At 36.7% G+C, this 20,187-nt stretch overlaps 1 protein-coding gene across 1 annotated transcript; it reads left to right on the top strand.

Annotated features, from left to right (window-relative positions):
- The first annotated feature begins 1,593 nt into the window (after positions 1-1,593).
- dck (deoxycytidine kinase) lies at positions 1,594-19,616 on the top strand. The gene is made up of 7 exons (XM_088911810.1): positions 1,594-1,755; positions 3,471-3,586; positions 11,328-11,521; positions 13,090-13,237; positions 13,949-14,064; positions 16,754-16,853; positions 18,869-19,616. The coding sequence occupies exons 1-7, from the start codon at positions 1,665-1,667 to the stop codon at positions 18,893-18,895; spliced, it is 792 nt and encodes a 263-aa protein (XP_088767936.1). The 5' UTR covers positions 1,594-1,664; the 3' UTR covers positions 18,896-19,616.
- Positions 19,617-20,187: the final 571 nt, after the last annotated feature.

The raw sequence follows: 20,187 nt of genomic DNA, 5'->3' as shown, positions 1-20,187 counted from the left end.
GATCCATAAAACTTCAAATTGATGTAATACTGGTGACCACTGCATCCATAAAAGTCTTTCATAACAATAATCACCTCAGAATGTTTTCTACCGTTGGTTGAAATCAGGAAAAAGTACTAGCTGTTTTTCCTCACCTACAAAAATATGATGTAATTATAAACGTTTGGCACGTATAGATTTTAATTCCCTCCAATAAGAGGGTAAAAAATAGGACGACACATGAAAAAAATGGTTCTTCCAGGTTTTAACTTTCTTTTAATTTCCGTGCTTTTCTACAAAGAATTACTTATCCTTCCTTTAATGGACTTTAATGGAGTAATGGACTCTTCTAAATTAAAAGAAGATAGAAGAAGACGGAGACAGAGGAAGTATTACTTCAAACAAAGCAAAATAATTTTAATACGTGTTTTTCTTCAATTAGGCTAATTGCAGGAGTATGTACAGTACAGCAGCTGTTAATGACTAATATTTTAAATGGGCCGACAAATATTTCATTGATGAAAGCACACTGTGAATGTATTTTAAGGTTTTTTAGAACTTGTGTATAATGTACTTGAAATAGTTTCATTTTCTTTTTCAGTACACACAAAATAGTGGATTTAATATCTGAATGATAAAACTAGTCTAGAGGATTTCTCACTTGTGACTGTGGTGTCCATAGAGGTGCAAGTCTAATGCAATGGTTGCTACCCTACAAGGAAGAGGACATAAAGTGTTATCCAAATGGACAATCAGAAAAAGCATTTTTTGATCACACAACCATTAGTTTAGGTTACTTCAAAAAAACTTTGGCATCCTAAATCTATGATGTCTCCTAGACTTCCATCGAGGTTGACTGCATGAATCATGAGTCAGTGCCAGAGTTCCATGACAACATCAAATGAAAAGGCATGCATTCGCCAAACAGCAACTAATCAACTCCCACATGAAATAGGATTAAACAATGTTATTGGAGAAAACACACACTGACTTTTGTGGCAGTATTACTAGCACAGACAGGTGAAGCTCATTTAGGAATTGTCAGGACAGAATTGGATCTGTTCTTTAGGTGGTTTGTATCCTGGACTACTGGTGTCCTTGTTATAATTGAGGAACAGACAGATTCTGAAATATACCAGAATATTTAAAAAAAAAATACATTACATCATGAAGCTCAAGCTTGGCTGTAAATATATTTTACAAAAAAATAAAAGTATAAAGCATTAATCAAACTTACTTCCATGTTCTTGATTGGTCTTCACAGTGTAATTGAACATTATGGTACAGTAGGTGTTGCAGTAGTAGGGGAGTCCTGTGCAACCTGAAGGCGCTAGAGGGGTTCTGCTCAATAATAAACAACATTACATTTTATTTATTGTAATACACCTTGTTTTATACACTGGAGTACATTTCATATATTTTATATAGTTCAAGTTTCAGAAAGCATATCATTTTTGAAACAGCTGAAAAGTGCAACACTTTGGTTTTGACAGCTGCAGTGTTGCAGTAGGCGGTGCTTAAGAAATCGTGATTTATTTCATAGGACTGACACTCTGACAGCTCTGAGCGCCAAATTTTCAAACTGTCTTCCTTCCTGGGCGATTTCTGTACTTCTGCTGCAGTCTGCACACAGAACCGGGAAGCGCTTATTGTCGTTTTAAAATTAAAGTTTCAGTCTTTTAAGTATGTCACCTACGCCGAAAAGAGCCTGCACAAGTCCTCTGAACGACAGTTTAGAGACAAGGGTTAAGAAAATATCAATAGAAGGCAATATTGGTAAGTATAAAATAAAACGTCAACTGGAGTTTCTCTTTCGACATGAGCTTGGTAATCTATATCCAGACTGTTATTTTGTCTTACACATAAAATGTTCCGAGAATGACTGTGTTTTTAATTCTCTTAATATAAAGTTTTACTGCTTAAAGTGGCAGAGCTGCAGTTTTGTTTCATACATTCCTCGTATGTGGCGCCAAATTCTTAATCTATGCGCCGTTTTCATAATTGTAAGATCTTACAGTAACTTAATATGTATTGATGTTGTGTCAACAAGAAGAAATTAGCTTTTCTTTTATTTTGTGAAATCAAGTAATTCAAACCAAGGCATTTTTAAAATGTAAAATATACCTAAAATGTTTTTCCCCGAAGGTGCCGCATAGTTCAGTATTCATTATGGTGTGTCCATTTTTTGGTCTCGCAATTTATTTTCAGTCGTGTAATAAAACATTTCTTAAAAATCATGAATACTTAGTAGATCAAACAGAACAATAAAACAGATGCTATTATAAGTATCTTAGAGTCGTTTGTGTAGAGAGCTTATGCTTCTGTTTGTTTAAATACAATACCTAGAATGAAGGCTTTTCTCCTCTGTAAAAATGGATTCTAATTAATAGAACAGTATGTTGTTCAGATTACTATACTCTTATAGAAATAAGGCAAATGTGTAAAAATAAATAGGACTGTGTAATAATACACGTTTTTGTCAATTTTCTTGCTCACAGTTCATTGTAATTAGCCCTATTCACAAGTCAAGTAACCACTGTGCACATAGTGATCAATAAACATGGTAATTGACACATCCATTTTATGTTTCTAAATAGATATATGTATTAAACAATATTTAATAATTCAGGTGGGTAGCTGCGTCAGCATGCGTAGGCTGCAAAGGAACAAGTAATAGGTTTATTCCATGCTGAAAAAAAGAAGAAAGAGAACACAACGTGAAGGCTCCACGGCCGAAACGTTGTGTTCTCTTTCTTCTTTTTTTCAGCATGGAATAAACCTATTACTTGTTCCTTTGCAATATTTAATAATTGCAACTTAGTCAATTTGGAACAAATACATCACTATGAAGAAGACAAGTTAGGTAATGTGTCTCTTCTGGCCTGGTGACTTAACTAGTCTGGTAACTAGAAGTGTGAAAATGATGTCTAGATGTGAGCTGACCAGTAGATATTAGTTAAATTAGACTAATCACCTAGTGTATCACTATTACCTTTAAGATCAGCTTGGAGCGTGGTAATTAGTGCCATTGTTGGGATCCTGGGTTAAATTCCAGACTGAAGCACCTTCTGTGTGGAGTGTACATGTTCACCTGGAGTTTATTCAAAGGGCACCAGTTTTGTCTTCTGTTGTTTTGTCTAGATCAATTGGTGTCTCAAAAGTGTCCCTGTCTGTGTCTCCATGATTGACTGCCATCCTGTCAAGAGTCTAGTCTTGCACTGTGCTTCCGGGTTAGGCTCCAGGTTGCCATGACCATCACCAGGAATACAAAGCTTTCTAACAATGGGAGAATATTCTTTTTCAAATTAGCTTTTCACTTCAGGGACAGGCATTTTATTTTTTAAGGACATCACTTCAGGGACAGGCATTTTATTTTTTAAGGACATCCCCTTTGTAATGATGGACGTGTTGCCCCAGGATATGAAATATCAGATTGTCCGGTTCTGAAGGTTTGAATAACAGTTGAATTCCTGTTTTATTTGATCTGTCAGCTGCAGGCAAGTCCACGTTCGTGCGTCTGCTGGAGGGATACAGCGAGGAGTGGGAGATCGTACCTGAGCCCATAGCCAGGTGGTGCAATGTACAGACTCAACACAGCGAATATGAGGTGCCCGATTTTCGATTCATCCATCCATTTTCTAATCACTCTATTCAAAACAGGATCACAGGGGAGCCAGAGCCCAACCCCTGGTGGCAGGATACCACCAGTCCATCACAGGGCAGACAGAAACAAACACAGATATACTCACACCAGGGACAATTTTCTGAGAGGCCAATTAACCTACCAGTATGTCTTTTGGACTGTGGGAGCAAACCTATGCGAACACAGGGAGAACATACCAACTCCATTCACATAGCACCCAGGTCTACAGCCGAATACACTGGTGCAGTGTGGAGGTTTAGGGAGATATTAAATGACATCTTACTGCATTTCAAGCTATTTGTCTAGATTGGTGTTGCTCAAGAGTATTCTGGAAGAGGGACCTGTTATAAGGATATCACTTTGAATAGGAACGTCCTATTTAAACTGACAGAATACACAACTGTAATGGCAATATTCAAAATGGAGTATTTTCTGTAAGTCAATGTAGTCTCAAATTCACAATCAATTAGTCACAACATTTCTGCTAAAAACTAAGTTTGGTTGCTCAGTGATGTAATGTGTTATAGAAGGTTTGTAAAAGTGGTATTTTGCAGGGGACCTTGTGCACCGATTATTCAGTACTTTTAGTGGCTGTGATAAATGCTCCACTGTAAAATGTTCACATTTTATGGAGGGCAGGGTGTGCCTGAAGTCTGTAAAGCAGATGGTGCACATACTAGCTGAACTGATGTGCCTGTTTTAAACAGGGATCTCTAGAGAATACACAATTCCTGATATCACTGAAATGTAATAATCTACACCAGGGTTTTCAGCCTATTTTGGCTGGAACTCCTATCTGAGAAATCCCTCTTAATAAGGTTCCCCTAATTAAACATAAAACCCAGAAATTAACAATTAATTTTAGTAATCCTATCTGAAATAAAATGAATATTGAGAATGCACAGACTGAGCAGTCAATGTATTACCTTCGTCAGAACAGATCAGAAGTTTAATTTGTTTCTAGGGACTCCCTCTCCATGGACCCCGGGGTGAGTAGCAATGGTCTAGCATTATGGGTAATAATGGGTAACATGACCACCTGTGTTTGAGGTGTGTGACTAACCTCTGGCTTTCCTCTCACATGGCTTACACTGGAGAAATTTCAAATCAAGTCTGAATGAAAATTAAATTTTGTAATTGTCTGAATAAACCAATCCCAGGTATTTTAGACAAACTTTGGAAAAATCCTGTCAAGGATATATGAAATGAAACATAGTTTTTGTTTGTTAAACTTTGTCCACAAGTTATAGCGGTTTTGACTTTGAGTTTGTTGTTTGGTCCAGTTGGAGTGGTCCAATGAAATACACCATCACTTTGCCTTCTGAAGGGAATATCTTGAAGCTTGACAGGATTCTGTCCTAAGGAAAGGAGGGTTTGTCTGTGCTGCGTGAGGAATGCAGGCTGCCATCTGTTGGGTACTTCTGAGACGGCAGCTGCTTCGTCCTGCAGTATTAGGTTAAACACAGCAGCTAAACAGATGGCATAGTTTTGAATAGCTGCGTTTTGATCCAGTCCTCTTCCGGCTCCAGTTATCTGCCTTGCGGTGATCTACAGCAGAGAGCACATCACCATGGATTCAGCTGTCCTTATTCAGAAGTGCAAACCTACCATCTGTTTAGTAGCACCTGAGAAACGCCATAGGAAGTCAGGGACTTTTTGTGGCATCCAGGGTCTTTTGTAAATGCATAACATTTGTATACAGTTTAAATAAACATTTAATAAGGAGCCTTTCCAAACACGTGAAAAAATAACATTTTCATTTTCAGGTAGGAAACATCCTTTGAATAAGTGAAAGGGACCCTTGCATATATGCACAGAGAGGAAAAGTATAAACTAATAGTCTGTAATCATAACTACAATTTATCAATTGTAATTTAGGGTAAGTGACGCACCAGAATCATAGCAAGAGATGTACTTTTGTGAGCTGGAAGGAATGCATTTTGCATCTAAGTAGGCACAGATGATTCTATGTGTTTCTATTTGTAGATTCAATGCATAACTGCAGGCTCGTTTTACAGCCAGTAGGCACTCCTACACTCGGAATGCCATCTTTACTGTGTCTTGTAGTGTAGTGCCAACCAGGTGAAACGTACCATACAGAAAACAAGATGCAGTGCTTTCCTACACACAAAAGCTTTTAAAAGGGCACCTTTTCAACAGATAGACATTTACAGAGAGCTGCTTTATCACCACAGACAATGTATTTCACATTCCTGCTGAGGGCAGAACAATGTGCATGTGGTATGCCAGTGATCCGTCTCAGAAATCATGCCCCAACAAGTGCCTTCATGCATTTCACACGTCTGTTGACAAAATGCCCCAATGACCAGCTGTCTTTATTTCTGCCTTATGCATCTCATTAATTCACCAGCGCGGTGGATCTGTATAAAAGTATGTGAATTGCTAGTTCCTTTGTGACATTCCTTGAGCACTGCTTACAATTTTGATCAGTGGACAGAATGTAGAGTAATTCTTTGATTCTGAACAAGTGTTTTTAGGGAAAAAAATGACTTTATTAGATTGCTAACTGGCATGCACTGGATCTCGTAAGCGACTTTGAGAATGTTTCTGACAAATTCCTGGGATCTCATTGGCAAACGGCAGTCACATATTTCACAGTGGGGTAATAAAATACTGTGTGGTTTGAGAAAGTCTGCACTGGAGCCATTTTGCAAACTAATTATAACAAGCTTGAGTTAAATGTTAGACAGCTATTACACTTGTAAAAATATATTGACTTGTTTTATTTCATGTTTTTTATTTATTGGCAACTATCTAACTTTATATAGCTCCTTTAAAGGAAAAACAACTTTTACAAGTGAAGTAAAGGATTATTCCACGCTAAAAGGAAAAGAAAAGAGAACATTTTCTTTTCCTTTCAGCATGGAATAAACCTTTCTCTGTTCTTTACAACCTACGCAAACTGACGCGGCTCCCTACTCGAACTTTCACAAGTGCTGTAACTGAAAGCAATTCATACACAAGAAAATGTAGAGATGCACAAAAACAAATATTCACTGCAATTAAAAAAATGGAAAAATGAAAAAATAAAATAAATAATACAATTTAATGTATTCCAGAGCAAGGAAATTTCCATACAGTACATAGGGGTAATTAAAGTATATTAACAGTACATGCACATAATCTACCATAGTGCTTTAGCCCATCACTAAATCTGTGTCTCTGCTTCATGTGTCAAACTTTTTGCAAACCTCTCACAAAGTATCTGTACATTCTTAAAGGCAGCTTTAACCTTTACTACACACACCATTCCATAGCCTCTGAATTGGCCTGTGCTACTCTGGGCAGAAATGCTCAACAGGTAGTTTATAAAGGGCTAAGGCATTATACTTAAAGGGATGACAAGAGCTTCATTTCCACAGTTCTAATATATCTGATATAACCCTGCAACTCACAGCTGACAACCCACTGAAGCTCAGCAGGTGTGAGCCTGGCCAGTACCTGGATGGGAGAGCTAAGGTTGCTGCTGGAAGATGTGTTAGTGGGGCCAGTAGGGCACAGTCATCCTGAGGTCTATGTGGGTCTTAATGCCCCAGTATAGTGATGGGGACACTATACTGTCAAAAGGCACTGTCCTTCGGATGAGACATAAAACTAAGGTCCTGACTCCCTGTCGTCATTAAAAATCCCTGGGTGTTTCTCGAAAGGTGTAGGTGAACTCCAGTGTCCTGGCCATATTTTCCCCAGGCCTTTATCAATGATTCCCATCTTTGAATTGGTTTCACCCCTCTGTTCTCCTCCCCACTGACAGCTGATGTGTGGTGAGAGTAATGGCTGCCGTCACTTCCTCCAGGTGGGGGCTATACGTCAGTGGTGGTGGAGGGGAGTTCCTATTACCTGTAAAGCACTTAGTGTGGAATGTTGAGAAAAACGCTGTGGAAGTGTAAGGGATTATTATAGCTTATTTCTTCTATTAACCACAAGGTGGCAATGTCCTCACAAAATACTGAAACAAAGACAGGCAATAAAGCCTTTCTGCCTTAGCCACACGCCTTTCTACCAAGGGGCGTGGCAAGAGAATGGCTCTTTGCGTAACTTGAAAAATAGATACTGTACCATTATGCACATTAATCGAAAAGAGCTAAATGCATTCACAAACATATGTATTGGCTCCAGCATCGTTATTTACTAATTATTAAATATAATTACTTGTTATTTAAATGACAGATGTAAGCCACAGTCTATTTCTGCTTCTCCGCAGAAGTTAGTGGAGTTGTAGGGTTACACACCCCGTTTTAAATTGATTATTTCTTAGGAATCTTAAATACCGCTTTTGAGGATCCATGAGTGCTCATAAATTATTGTAGCATCTTCTTTTCATTGTTTTCCCTATCCCTACCAGTATTTAATGCACTATGCCTCGGTTGTTTTCCTCCCATCTGTTATGTGAAACCAATGCCTTATTATCTTTAGTTGATGCCACGGGCCAGATTATCTGAACTATCCTGTACTGGCTTTTGAACTTCCTGGAAAAAAGTATTGTTTTTCTGTGTTAGAAATATTTCCGGGCTCACTCCTTTGCTGCCATAAAAACACAACTAAAATTACAGAAGTGAGGAGGCGTTTTGGCCGATATAGCCTATTTGGTGGTTATAAGCATATTGCTACAAGAATCTAGGATCTTATCAGCTGTTTGCTGAAGGAAACAGCCATGGGTTTCAAACACATGGCTGTATAGCTTGTCTCTTTTTTATTTCATCCTCATTGTCTGGAAGATGTAAACAATGTGTCAAGATTAATACCCATGTCTTTTTCATAAGTAGCCTCTTGTAGCTTAGTGTTTTAAGTTTTGCATTTATAGTTGATATTTTTACTATCTACATGCAAAACCCTGCAATTGTCTACATTAAACATTACCTAGCACATGTTTACCCAATCTTGAATTTTATCAAAATCTTTTCTAAATTCATTTTCTGCAGTGTTCACCGATCCTCCTAATTTAATATCATCCACAAACTTGCCTACTAACTATAGCAGAATCGTGTGTCATCAGAATCAACTCAAGACTGTTGATATACTGTAAATCAAGTTTTAGGTAACTTTTTCCTGAATGCCAACTACCTGTAACTTGAGAATTGAGAACTTGATCAAAGGCCTTCTGGAAATCTAAATAAATCACAAAAAAACTGATAAGTTGTCTGTCTTTGTAGCTGAACAAATGGTTCATGCATTGTTTTCAATGATTGTTTATGGACTACCCTACTTGGAGAGCCTCTGAAACAACACTTACGGTATATTACTATACACATATGAACAGAATTCGGCAGCTAGAATTCTGAATGTGTCTTTGTAAGTGATGACTCCTGTTTTGGAGTGTTTGCACTGCCTTCCTGTCAGGTTTTGAGATCCTTCATTTTGCTATTGTTCAAGTTTCTACTGTTTCTACTGTCCATTACATAACTTCCCTCCGCACTGCCTTCACTCGGTAGATTCTGGTTTATTATGTGTTCCAAATGTTCGTCTCCATCCCCGGAGATAGAAGGACTCAGCCACATTAGGCAGCCACATTGCGTGTTTTTGATTCTTGCCTGAAAAAATCTTTTTTTGATCTTCCGTATCCATTTTGTTTGATTTCAGCTTTATATGTTTTCATTGTATTGAATCGCTTTTAGCTGGTGCCGTGACAGTAGGTTTTGAAGTGATTTCTTTTTCTTTTGTGCGACACACGAAAACATTCACCTGGCAACAGACGTGCAATGTCTCTTTCATAAGAAGAGAGGTAACAGTGGGGGACATTTTAAAATATTCTCCTTAGCACTGTCCTTTTTATAGCAGCGATTGAGTCCGGTCTAAACCTTTAAAAAAACAAGTTAAATAGGAGATTCAGAAGCACAAGGTGTTTGCGAGGCTCGAAAAGCAAACTACTGCCAAAGGTGTAACTTATGTACTCCCTTAACGGAGAATGTTTACATTGTTCGATCGGTGTAAGCAGATCTAGGAACAAAGGCAGCTTTTGATCAAGGTTCTTCCTTTGGCTACAAATGGTATGCTGTTACTCAAGACATGGCGGAGATAACCTTTGGACATTAAACAGACTATGCAAATATCGATGCAAAGGTCAGTGTTATGACTGTATAAATTCTGTTTTTGGAAGTCATAAGGTAGAAATAATGGAAATGTATTTATTTCAGTAGGACGTAAAGGTTTATTATTTAACAGTAAGGGCTGTTTCCTTAAGTTCAGTGCTCATTTCAGTTGTGTCTAACGTATTCTTCAAGGGCAGTGGCTTGCTGGGGAATGGATCTACTGTAGGAGTATGTTGTGGGAACGTAATCCTGGAAGAGTCTTCCACTCACATTCAGTTACAGTAGGTTGAGATCAGGTGGCCTTGTGCTGCAGCTCAAGAAGGGCAGGAGGATGACATGCTCAGATGTTATAACAGTAATGTTGGAATAAGTGAAACAATGGGAAGGTCTGTGTTGACAAATCCCCATACTTTACCCTAGGATCCCTTTGTAGGCGAGAGATGAAGACGGACAGATGCTCTCCATAAACAGTGTTCACTCTGAAGTTTGTACTATTACTTATCAGACCACATTTGCTTTGTTTGATGTTTCTGAAAGTACCCAAGGCCTGATCAGCCTCTCTAATGTGAGGAGTCATGAAGGGACATGAGCAACTCTGTATCTGACATAGAGAATATGGTCATGTGCTCCAATTCCTGACAGTTCCCATTGCGACAAACCTTTAGTGGCTGTTAGGAGCATGCAGAGGCAGCTGTCCCCCAGCTGCTCCATGTCATTCTCAAGACAACATATCATATTGGTCATCTGATGCTTTGGACTCCATGATGTCAGATGCTATGAACATTGACAGTCTCTTGGAAAAAATTACCTTTTCCATCTGTGGAAATTTGCTATCTTTATCTAAACTTCATAATCTGTTTAAAGCAGAGAATGTAAATTTGCTGGCTGTTATACAGACTAGAACTTCAGTAAATTTACCATTGGTGCACTGCAAATATTTGCAGTAAAACTAACTGTACCAAATCAGACTGTCTTATCTTTTTGGCACTAATGTTTGGCACTAATATAGTACAGTATTCATGGAATGGGTAATGCAATTTGAGTTCCTTAAGGGACATTTTATTGATTTAAACTGTAAACCTTCACCTTTCCTTATACAGTAATCACCAGTGGTGAATAATGTACAGTGGTGTCCCCTGTGCTGTTCTAATAGACTCTGAAAAAACCTTGCTGGCTTTACATAATTGAAATTGTACTTAATTGTTATTATATTTTGTATATTTATTGGTATGTAAATATATTTATGTTTATATATGTTTATGTGGTACCATTCAAATGTTTGGAAGTACCATGTACTGGAAGTTTAAGGGAAGAGACAATATTCTTCATTCCCTGGATTTGTTAATATCTTACAGCTCTGAGTCATAGAAAGTATTTCTCTAGATATTCATGTGCAATGTCCTCATATGAAAACAGCCTTCAACTTGATGTGAGAAAAAAACCCCCAGTGCAATTCAGCATTGAATGATCGTGGGAGCATTACCCTGGAAAAAAAATAATATTCCTTAATGATCCCAAGAAAACCTTTAATTATATACTGCACAGGTTTCATCTAAGTGAAGCTTATATAACTGTACGTCTGTTAAATGATCTTTCTCTTTACTCCACCTCATTTATAGAGCTGTAAGGTAACACTGTATTTAATTTCTTTAAAAAAGGAATTAACAACGTCTCAGAAGAGTGGTGGGAATGTCCTCCAGATGATGTATGAGAAACCAGAGAGATGGGCCTACACCTTTCAGACCTATGCCTGCATGAGCAGAGTGCGTGCACAGCTCAATTATCGGAATGGAAAGCTCCTGGACGCTGAGAACCCAGTGCAGTTCTTTGAGAGATCGGTTTACAGTGACAGGTACAGTATGCAAGGTGGATGGACTGTGCTAGTGTTCTTCCCCCTCCTCTGTGCACCATGTTCTGTCTTACCAGTTTTAGTAAGCCACGTGACTAGAACGTCACACATTGAGTGTTTTTCACAGGCTTTGAACTAGTGCCTGTTTCTAAGACCTGCAGTATCTGGAAGTTACTGAATCATAGTTGTCCCTGTCATTTTAGACACGATTCAAGCCTCTGTCTCAGATTAATTCAAACGTTTGACTTACCCTCCAGGACCAAATCAAAAACCCAGTGAAGCCCCTGGTAAATAACGAGTGTGTTGTTATTTTGTGATCAGTTGGTGGGTAGGCAAATAAGGTTAATTTTATTTTTATCTGACTGATTTTTCCAGCATTTAAAAACACAGTTGTATTGCGTGCTATCTGAATTGATTTACTTAAGTCGAATTATAATGCTGTGTGCACATGCCATGTGTAATCTCAAGCCAGGGTATTCAGAGGAAGATGCTCAGATGCACTGCAGAAGTCTGAGTATGCCAAGAAGTAAGAAATTAATCATATATCTTTAATATCTTATAATTATAAAATATAATATAATGTATATATATACATTAGTCCAGTACCTGATATTTAACTGTCAAATATGATGTAATTCTATCTCCCAAGCCAGCATGTAGTGAAACAATCCTGTCTCTATGCTACTGACAGCGAGCATTTTAACATGGTTAATGTTAAAAATCATAGATAACAAAAAATGAGCACATTGTTTAATACAAACAATATTAAAATCATAGATAGCTGTCCACTTCTTTTGGATATGTAAATAGTATACTGCACAAATCAAAACTTTCTCTGGAAAATGCTAAAAGTCCCTGACCTAATCAGCTACAGAAAGTCAACTCTTAACATTTTTGTTTTTTTTTCTCACTTAGAAAGCATTGTTCAAGAGTTAAATTAAAGTAATTATCTTTTTTATGGCTATTAACACTTATGTTTATACCATAATTGTGGATCCCCAGCTCTAGTTCAGAAAATGATTTTCAGTTGTGCCTTTCCTGTTGTAACTGGTTTAAGACATTTATATTTTACAGTGTTTCTTGGCATTAGTAGAATTGTTTCAGAAAGGGTCATGTTCTAATAAGTTCATTTTTATGGCTTTTTCGTTACACATTAACACTTAAAAGGAAAGCAATATCTCTGAGTTAGTTACCTATTCCAAAGTATCATTTTTCCACTCAGTCAGATCTTCCAGAACAAGAGTAATATCGTAAGTGCAGCTTCCTGTAGAACTGTTTATTGATCAGTCATGCACCCTCTCAGTCTTCAAAGACTGCAGTCCGCTCTGTTCCATACTAAACATATACCTTGAAATACTCATCTATTACGACACATACAGTAAGAACAGGGTGTTAAATGTTTTTCTATTAAACCACCTGCAGAGGAAAAAGTAGTATGTTGTGGTTTAATGTGGTAAAACAAAGAGAATAAAGAGATAGTTGAGCACTTGAATACTGAAGTAGGCTACCTTTGTTTTATGGCACTTGCAACATCCCAGATATACATGTCCTGTCTTTTTTGTTTTTTTCAGATACATTTTTGCTTCTAATATGTATGAAAGTGAATGCTTTAATGAAACCGAATGGGCTATCTATCAGGACTGGCATACATGGCTGCACTCTCAGTTTGGAAAACAGCTTGCGCTAGATGGAATTATCTATCTCCGCGCAATTCCTGAGGTAAGGGAGCACCTGGAATTTCACTTTATTTCACAGTCTTAGAATCCAGTAACCAATATCCTCAGCGTTTTAGACACTCAGTGTAAAATTCAGGGTCCTTTTAGGTAGGCCCTGTGAGGCAGCCTGCTTTTATTCTGGTACAGGGAGATACAGGCTGCCCTCAGCTGTACATTTGTTATGTGAGCAATATTGGCGGGAAGGGTGTCATTATGCTCTGTAATGGAGAGCAGTCAGTATTGCTTGTCCTGTTGGACATTCCTTTCAGGCATGGCAGCTTTTCTCTGGCCTGTTGTCATGTGATATAAAATACATGCGGCATTTGACAACAATCAAAGGTCTCGGACTATTTATTATGGTTATATAATTAGTCCTAGGTTCATTGTAGGAGCGTTGTTTTTATTTTTGAAACCCAGATGTGCGTTCAGTGCAGGGTTTTAACAATTCAGGCCTCAGCACACAAAGGAAATTTAAATTGGTCTAGTAAACTTGCACGCTAATTACTTACATCATAGGCACTGTATTAAAAAAGATTCTTGTTATAAAGTGCTAGTCATTATTGTTTTAAATAGTGTGCTGCATTATGATCACAAGAAAAAGAGGGGGTGAAACAGTGATCTCAAAGTGAGAGTATGTAGAATATTATATATGAATTATTATTTATAGTGCTTGGTGTTGGCAAATTTGTCAATTGTTGTCACTATTCAATATTAGAAATGCATGGAACGACTGCATGCGCGGGGCCGAGAGGAAGAACAAGGCATTCCCCTGGAGTATCTGGAGAAGCTCCACTTCAAGCACGAGAGCTGGCTTCAGCATAAAACCATGCGGTGAGACCTCTATCCCTGCTGCAGAGAAACATCCTCCCAGCTGTGTGGTTTAGGAGTTCATTTAAAACTTCAAAAGCAAAACACAGTCATAGAGGCACTGAAATCCCTATTGATGTAGATGCTGTAAATCTCAAGATTCTTGTTTTTAACCATGGGTATTTTTACCCTTGGCTATTTTTTGTCCATTGTTGTGACTAATAACATACAGTATTTTTAAGAGTACCATATCTACATAAGTGCTGCTTTTTTCAACCTCTGATATTTGTTATAAGTACGAAATAGAAAACCTGCATGGTGTTGATTACCACTTTCTCGCCTGATCAATACTGGGATGGGAGACCTCTAAAGAATCTCATGTTACTGCTGTTAAGTGGGGCAGGAGGGTTGGTAGGTAGTACTCTTTCGTCAAGACCAGACCTTTCAACCCAGTTCGCCTCACTTTGACAGAGGACACTGTGCTTTAGGAGATACTGTCCTTCCAATGAGATGTTAAACAGATGTCCTGATTATGAATCCTGTGGGACTGTAAGAGTGGGTTATTACTCTGGGCCTGGCTAAATCTCTCTCCGGGCTTGTGTAGTTGTTCCTTCTTAAAGTTGTCCCTTAATCCGATCGGTGTGACAATTTCTCACTAATTGTCATGAAAAATTACATGAAAATCCCTATATAAGTGCAAGGAATTCTTCTTATTAATAAGATTCTGTGATGCATTGGACAGACTTGTATACATATTCATGTTGACACACAGACACCCTGCGACTGTTTTATGACAGAGAAGGGATCGGTGCCTTGTGCAGTGAGTGTTCAATTAAAGTTATACAAGAGCTTGAGTTGTAAAGTCTCATAACAAGGGCATTTGAGAGTGTGCCAGAAAGTGTTGCTTAGAGGTCTAACTTGGACGTTTTACTTAGAATTATAAAAGCTATCACCATGTACTGTAAGTGTAGAATGATTAATAGAGACTCAATTGACCGTAGAATCTAGGTCAAAGCAGTTTGGTTTTTAAATTGCATTGGCTTGGTGCAAAGATTCCGCTTGAAACAAATAAACCCTTATTAAAAATTGTATGGTTTAAGATGAGTAAAGTTTAGTAAAGCACAGAGAAGTTAAAGTAAGAATATGGTAAAGCTGCATGAAAACTAGGAAAGTATGATAAAACAAATATATATACAGGTACTGTATCATGCTATAATCATTCTTCTGATGGTACATGTATTTCTTGTCTCATTGTTTTTAATACTCTGCTAACCTGTAGGTTATAGGATCAAAACTGCAATCAGTTGAAGAAGGTCATAGGCCATCATGAACAAAGCAGATACCTAAAATGACCCTTTGTATTGTTTAAAAGTCAGCCTTTCCAACACTTTGTTACTGTGCCAATGACTGATTCAGTGTTCGAGTCACCTGCTGGGAAGCATTCGTGAAAGCAATTAAAGTACTTTAAACAACAATATTTTCATATTATCCTCAGGAGAGTTTTCAAGTAAATAGGTTTAAAGGAATACAATTTTTATTTCCAGCTTTTTAAATGTTGTAAGCAGAAAATTAAGCAAAGAAATGAATAGCAGAGGAAGACAGGTCCTGTTCTAGGGAGCAAAAATAAATAATGCTCTGTATTATGTACATGCATCACACATTAAATATTGCCAGAACATTGGACTGGTTAAAAGATTTTAATCAACACATGTTCAGAACAAATGGTGATATTTAAAACAAACTTGTATTTATTTATACAGAATTCTAACTTATATTTTAGAATGCCAGGCAAATTGTATTTTGTGTGCAGCAAATCTGCTTCAAAGCAGAATTTTTAAAACATTTCAGATACAACACATAGGACTCGATGCTAAATATTATTTTTGCCCTTAATATTTGTAATAATTATATATTAAAATGTAAATTTAATTATAATATTTAAATAATAATGATCAATAATAGTGATATGACCGAACGTGAAATTTTAATATTTTAAGGAAACTAATACTTTTTCAATAATTAGAGGTATAGAATGAAACTGCTCCTTCATTGGACAACAGTGCTCAGACTGCACTGAACATTACACTCCCAACTCCCATAAAGAAAGCAAGCTGGTGGTCTACCGTCATGTCCTCTTTAAAGACTCTGTAGGTGCTTGATTAGGTTGAGTTTCATGTGGTTTTAGTGATGTGGAGAAGAGTTTTCTTAAGCACACCAACTGTGTTGCTTTTTGAAATATTAAAGTGCTTTAAATAAGCATATAAAACATGCTACATGTGAAAACAACATGTTCATCTGTCATTTCAGAATATTTCATAGGATATTTTGTTTCTTGATCTACTGCATATATTGTTAACAAATAGGTTTTACAGGAATTTCTGTTAAGTGAAAGGTTAAATGCTCTGTTATATTCCACAGGATATTTTCTTTTTGATAAAATTTGCTGCTAATAATGGGGAAATCAAAACTCAAGTTCAAACCACAAGCAATACTTTACATGTCAGTGGCAGACCCTTGGTCAGAATTTGTACCTTTACTCAATATAATGTTAATTTCATAATACAGTATATTACACTAAACGTTGATGACTGTGTAGAACCTGTCATTAGAACCTGTCAGGTTTAGTCAACAGGCTATAAAAATCCAGGGACATGATACTGTTTTTAAGAATTGTATAAGAACACCTAAACAATTTAATATTTGTTTTCTGCAGCATGGATTTTGACTACTTGAATGATGTTCCTGTCTTGACTCTGGATGTAAATGAAGACTTTAAAGGTGACAAAAGAAAGTGTGCCACTATGATTGAAAAGGTATGGAAAATGTTTTTGTGTTCTCTGGGCAGTTTTGAATCTGTATTTTTGTTAGCCTAGAAAAGAATGGTCTTTGATGTCAGCTTAAACATGTCTGAAATAGGAACCCTTAAGTTGTCTTTGTGTCAGAGAACAATATTATGAGTAATAATATAATTCTGTTTTGAGAACATGCTGCTCGAGGTGGGGAAGACACATGTTCTTTCCCTGAGTGTTGTTGTGGTTCCATACTTCATCTCAGTGTTAGAGATGAGATCCATCTCAGTAGATCTTGCCAAAATAATGTTCCCAGACCCAGACATTCAATTGAGACATATTGAAAGCTGGGTAAATCCTGCAATATCTAAAAACGTCTTAGCAGAGCTAACAGAAGCTTTTACCCCTTTTTTAGGACTTTAGGATATATGAGGCTCTAATGTTTACCAGACAGACACACATACCCGATCACAGACAACGGTCCACTGTTTTTTTAATGTCTCTGGGATATGAAAAATGAAGAAAAACGGTTTTTTTTTTGGTGTACACTGAAATGACTGCACAGGTGAAAACATCCAGCAAGACAATTCACAAATGAGTTGGTTCAGAACCTTGTCAGTCCCCTTCCTGAAAAATATATAGATAAAACTGAAGGTTCTCTGAAACCAATTCTCTATTATTGTAGCTGTTCTTAGAATAAGTTAAAACTGTAATTCAGGTGGTACTTTAAGTCATAAAACATGGTTTGGAGTTCAGCCAGTTGTTGAGATCTAAAAAGTGATGTTTGGAACATTATTTATTATAGTTTAGATCCATGGCCTGCATCATTTAATAAGGAGTGTTTCATTGCCATAACTCCACATAAACTATCATTATGCTCTATTCATCAATAATAGCTGGCTGCTCTCTTAATGCTTTTTCCACAACACTTAAATATAATTTCAGGTATAAATGTATGTTTATATTTATATTTCAGGGAGTGCAAGGACTAAAGGTGATTTCAAATGAGCAAATAAACAAAAATTTACAGTTAAATAAGTAAATTGCTATTAAAAGATTAATAAATCTGAATAAAAAACAGACATTTGTACCTCCTACAATTCCTTGTCATTGCAGGACTGTGTCGCTGTGTTCATTGTGTGTGATGCTGAATTCATTTTCACAAATTATTGTAACTGAACATCAATGTCTGGTTGTGTCAATATTAAACCTGCATAGACATTCCTACCTATTGGTAACTCACAGCTCAGTAAGAAAACTGTAACAATGTAAACACTAAATTTCAAATTGAACAGATCACTTAAATCTTCAGATATACATAGAGATACAGTTACATATGTTAAATCCTTCCTATGCAGAAATATCCAAACATCTGACCATGTTCACTGTCTGCCTTGGATTACTTAATTATAAAGGGGTGCCTAACAGTTCTGCAAAAACAAGCCGACTTGTACATTACAATTCTAGAAATGCATATCCAAATGCTACAATAAGAAACATTTTCACAAGCTGAAGCTCAAAATTCTCAAATTCACTAAACAACAGCAAACTGTAGGTTGAATACAGAAGTACTGTGCTGTTTTAGAAATATGGGGTGAACCATTTCTAACTTAAGTTTTACATTTTTGATAAATTGATTACTTTTGTTATTGTTAATTTATATAGTCGATACTTTTGATCCGAAGGAGCTTTCCTTTGTACGGGTGTGCATTTTACTGAAGCAATTAAAGTGAAATAACTTGCTCTGTCATACAACAACAATGCCATGCCTGGGATTTGAACCCACAACCGTATAGTTACTCTGCTTTTTTGTGATTTACAATGTTTATGTTACAATAAGGAATTCTAAAATTATAGTTGAAGAGTAATATATAAAGTGCAAATGGGTAATCATCATGTTTTCATAATTACAATGCTAATTACATGTTCCTGTCCATTAGGCAGATCTCATCTTGTTTGTGTAAAATTGTAAATTGTTCTGCAAAATGTTTCCCATAGAGAGTCTTTTTCCTTATAATGGTATGATCATTATTTTACAGGTCAGTGAGTTCCTGAGCACTTTATAGACTGAAGTGAATGTCTGCACATCAGCTCCTTATGAATTCTGTGAAGAAAAGACGTACTGTATTTGCAAAGATGTTTGGTTGAATCATTTATCTAGTATTTGAAACTAAAAGTTAGGCATTATCTAATTAAGTAATCGGTTGTTGTTGTTTTGTTCCTTTTTATGTCATCTGTGCTGCCAGGTTTGTTTTTAAAGATTGGAAGACTTGTGTTTTCTGGTTTATGTGATAACTAAAGGTATCTGCAAAAAAGAATTTTATATTTGTATGATGTTTTTGCATATTATGATGTAAACAGCTTGCTTTATTCTGAATGAAAATGAGAAATTACTTAAAATATACCATGTAAGCATTTGTTACCTAGAGTAACAGACCAATAATATAAATCCCTGTTATTTTTCTATAATTATGTGTAAAAGACTTGATCTCGACTACTTGGAGAAAAAGTAAAATTGTTTCATTAGAACTCCTATTCAAAGTTCTAAGTGTTAAACTTGTTCTATTAGGTCTGAGTCTTTAAAAGAATCCTTGTAGTTCTGTGACTGGATGGATTGATAAAAAGTGCCATTGTAATGTGGATTCCAAAATGTTAGAAGAACTGCTATTTTTTACTTTTTCTGTAGTAGATACACAAACACAGAACGTATTAAATTAAAATGTTAAAGCCTTTTGCTAAAGAATAAAGGTCAGTAATTATTTTTTAAAATAAAGGTTGAAAGTATAAGTATTAAATGTATGAAATGTACATAATTTTCCATTTTTCACTGCCTGATCAAACATGCTGTGCAGTAATATTGCCCTTGGTCTCACTTTGCATTAGAAGTGACACTAATCGAAAAAAGTAATTCAAACAATGCTCTGACTTCGAATGGTATTTTGAAACATTTTGAAAGCTAATATAATCACATGAAAGAAGTGAATGGCATGTGACACTTCAACAGTGTGGCACCGAAGGAGTCAGGAGTCATCTGCAAAGACCAGCTCTGCTTTTCCAGTAGTGGTTTTAGTGAAATGATTCTAGTGGTGCCTGATTTTCCTACATTGTCTGACATCATCACTTTGAAAATGGACTTGAACTGCATAACTGGGTTTATTTGAATAGGGAATTCTGTATGATGAAGAAACTCCATAGACAAGATCAGCAAGTTTGAAAAACAAGAAAAACACCTGAAAGAGACAGGTGATCTTGTCCACACAAGGCACAGATTCATTACGCCTGTACAAAGGGAGGCACTGTACCTGAAATATCAGTCCCACCTTTTTTGCCAGTTGTGAGAATAAAGTGAGCTTGATTC

Source organism: Atractosteus spatula, chromosome 3 (genome assembly GCF_055471065.1).
Source record: "Atractosteus spatula isolate fAtrSpa1 chromosome 3, fAtrSpa1.hap1, whole genome shotgun sequence".
Taxonomy (NCBI): Eukaryota; Metazoa; Chordata; class Actinopteri; order Semionotiformes; family Lepisosteidae; genus Atractosteus; species Atractosteus spatula.
Note: the sequence above shows the minus strand (reverse complement) of the source record. Positions and strands in the feature narration are given on the sequence as shown.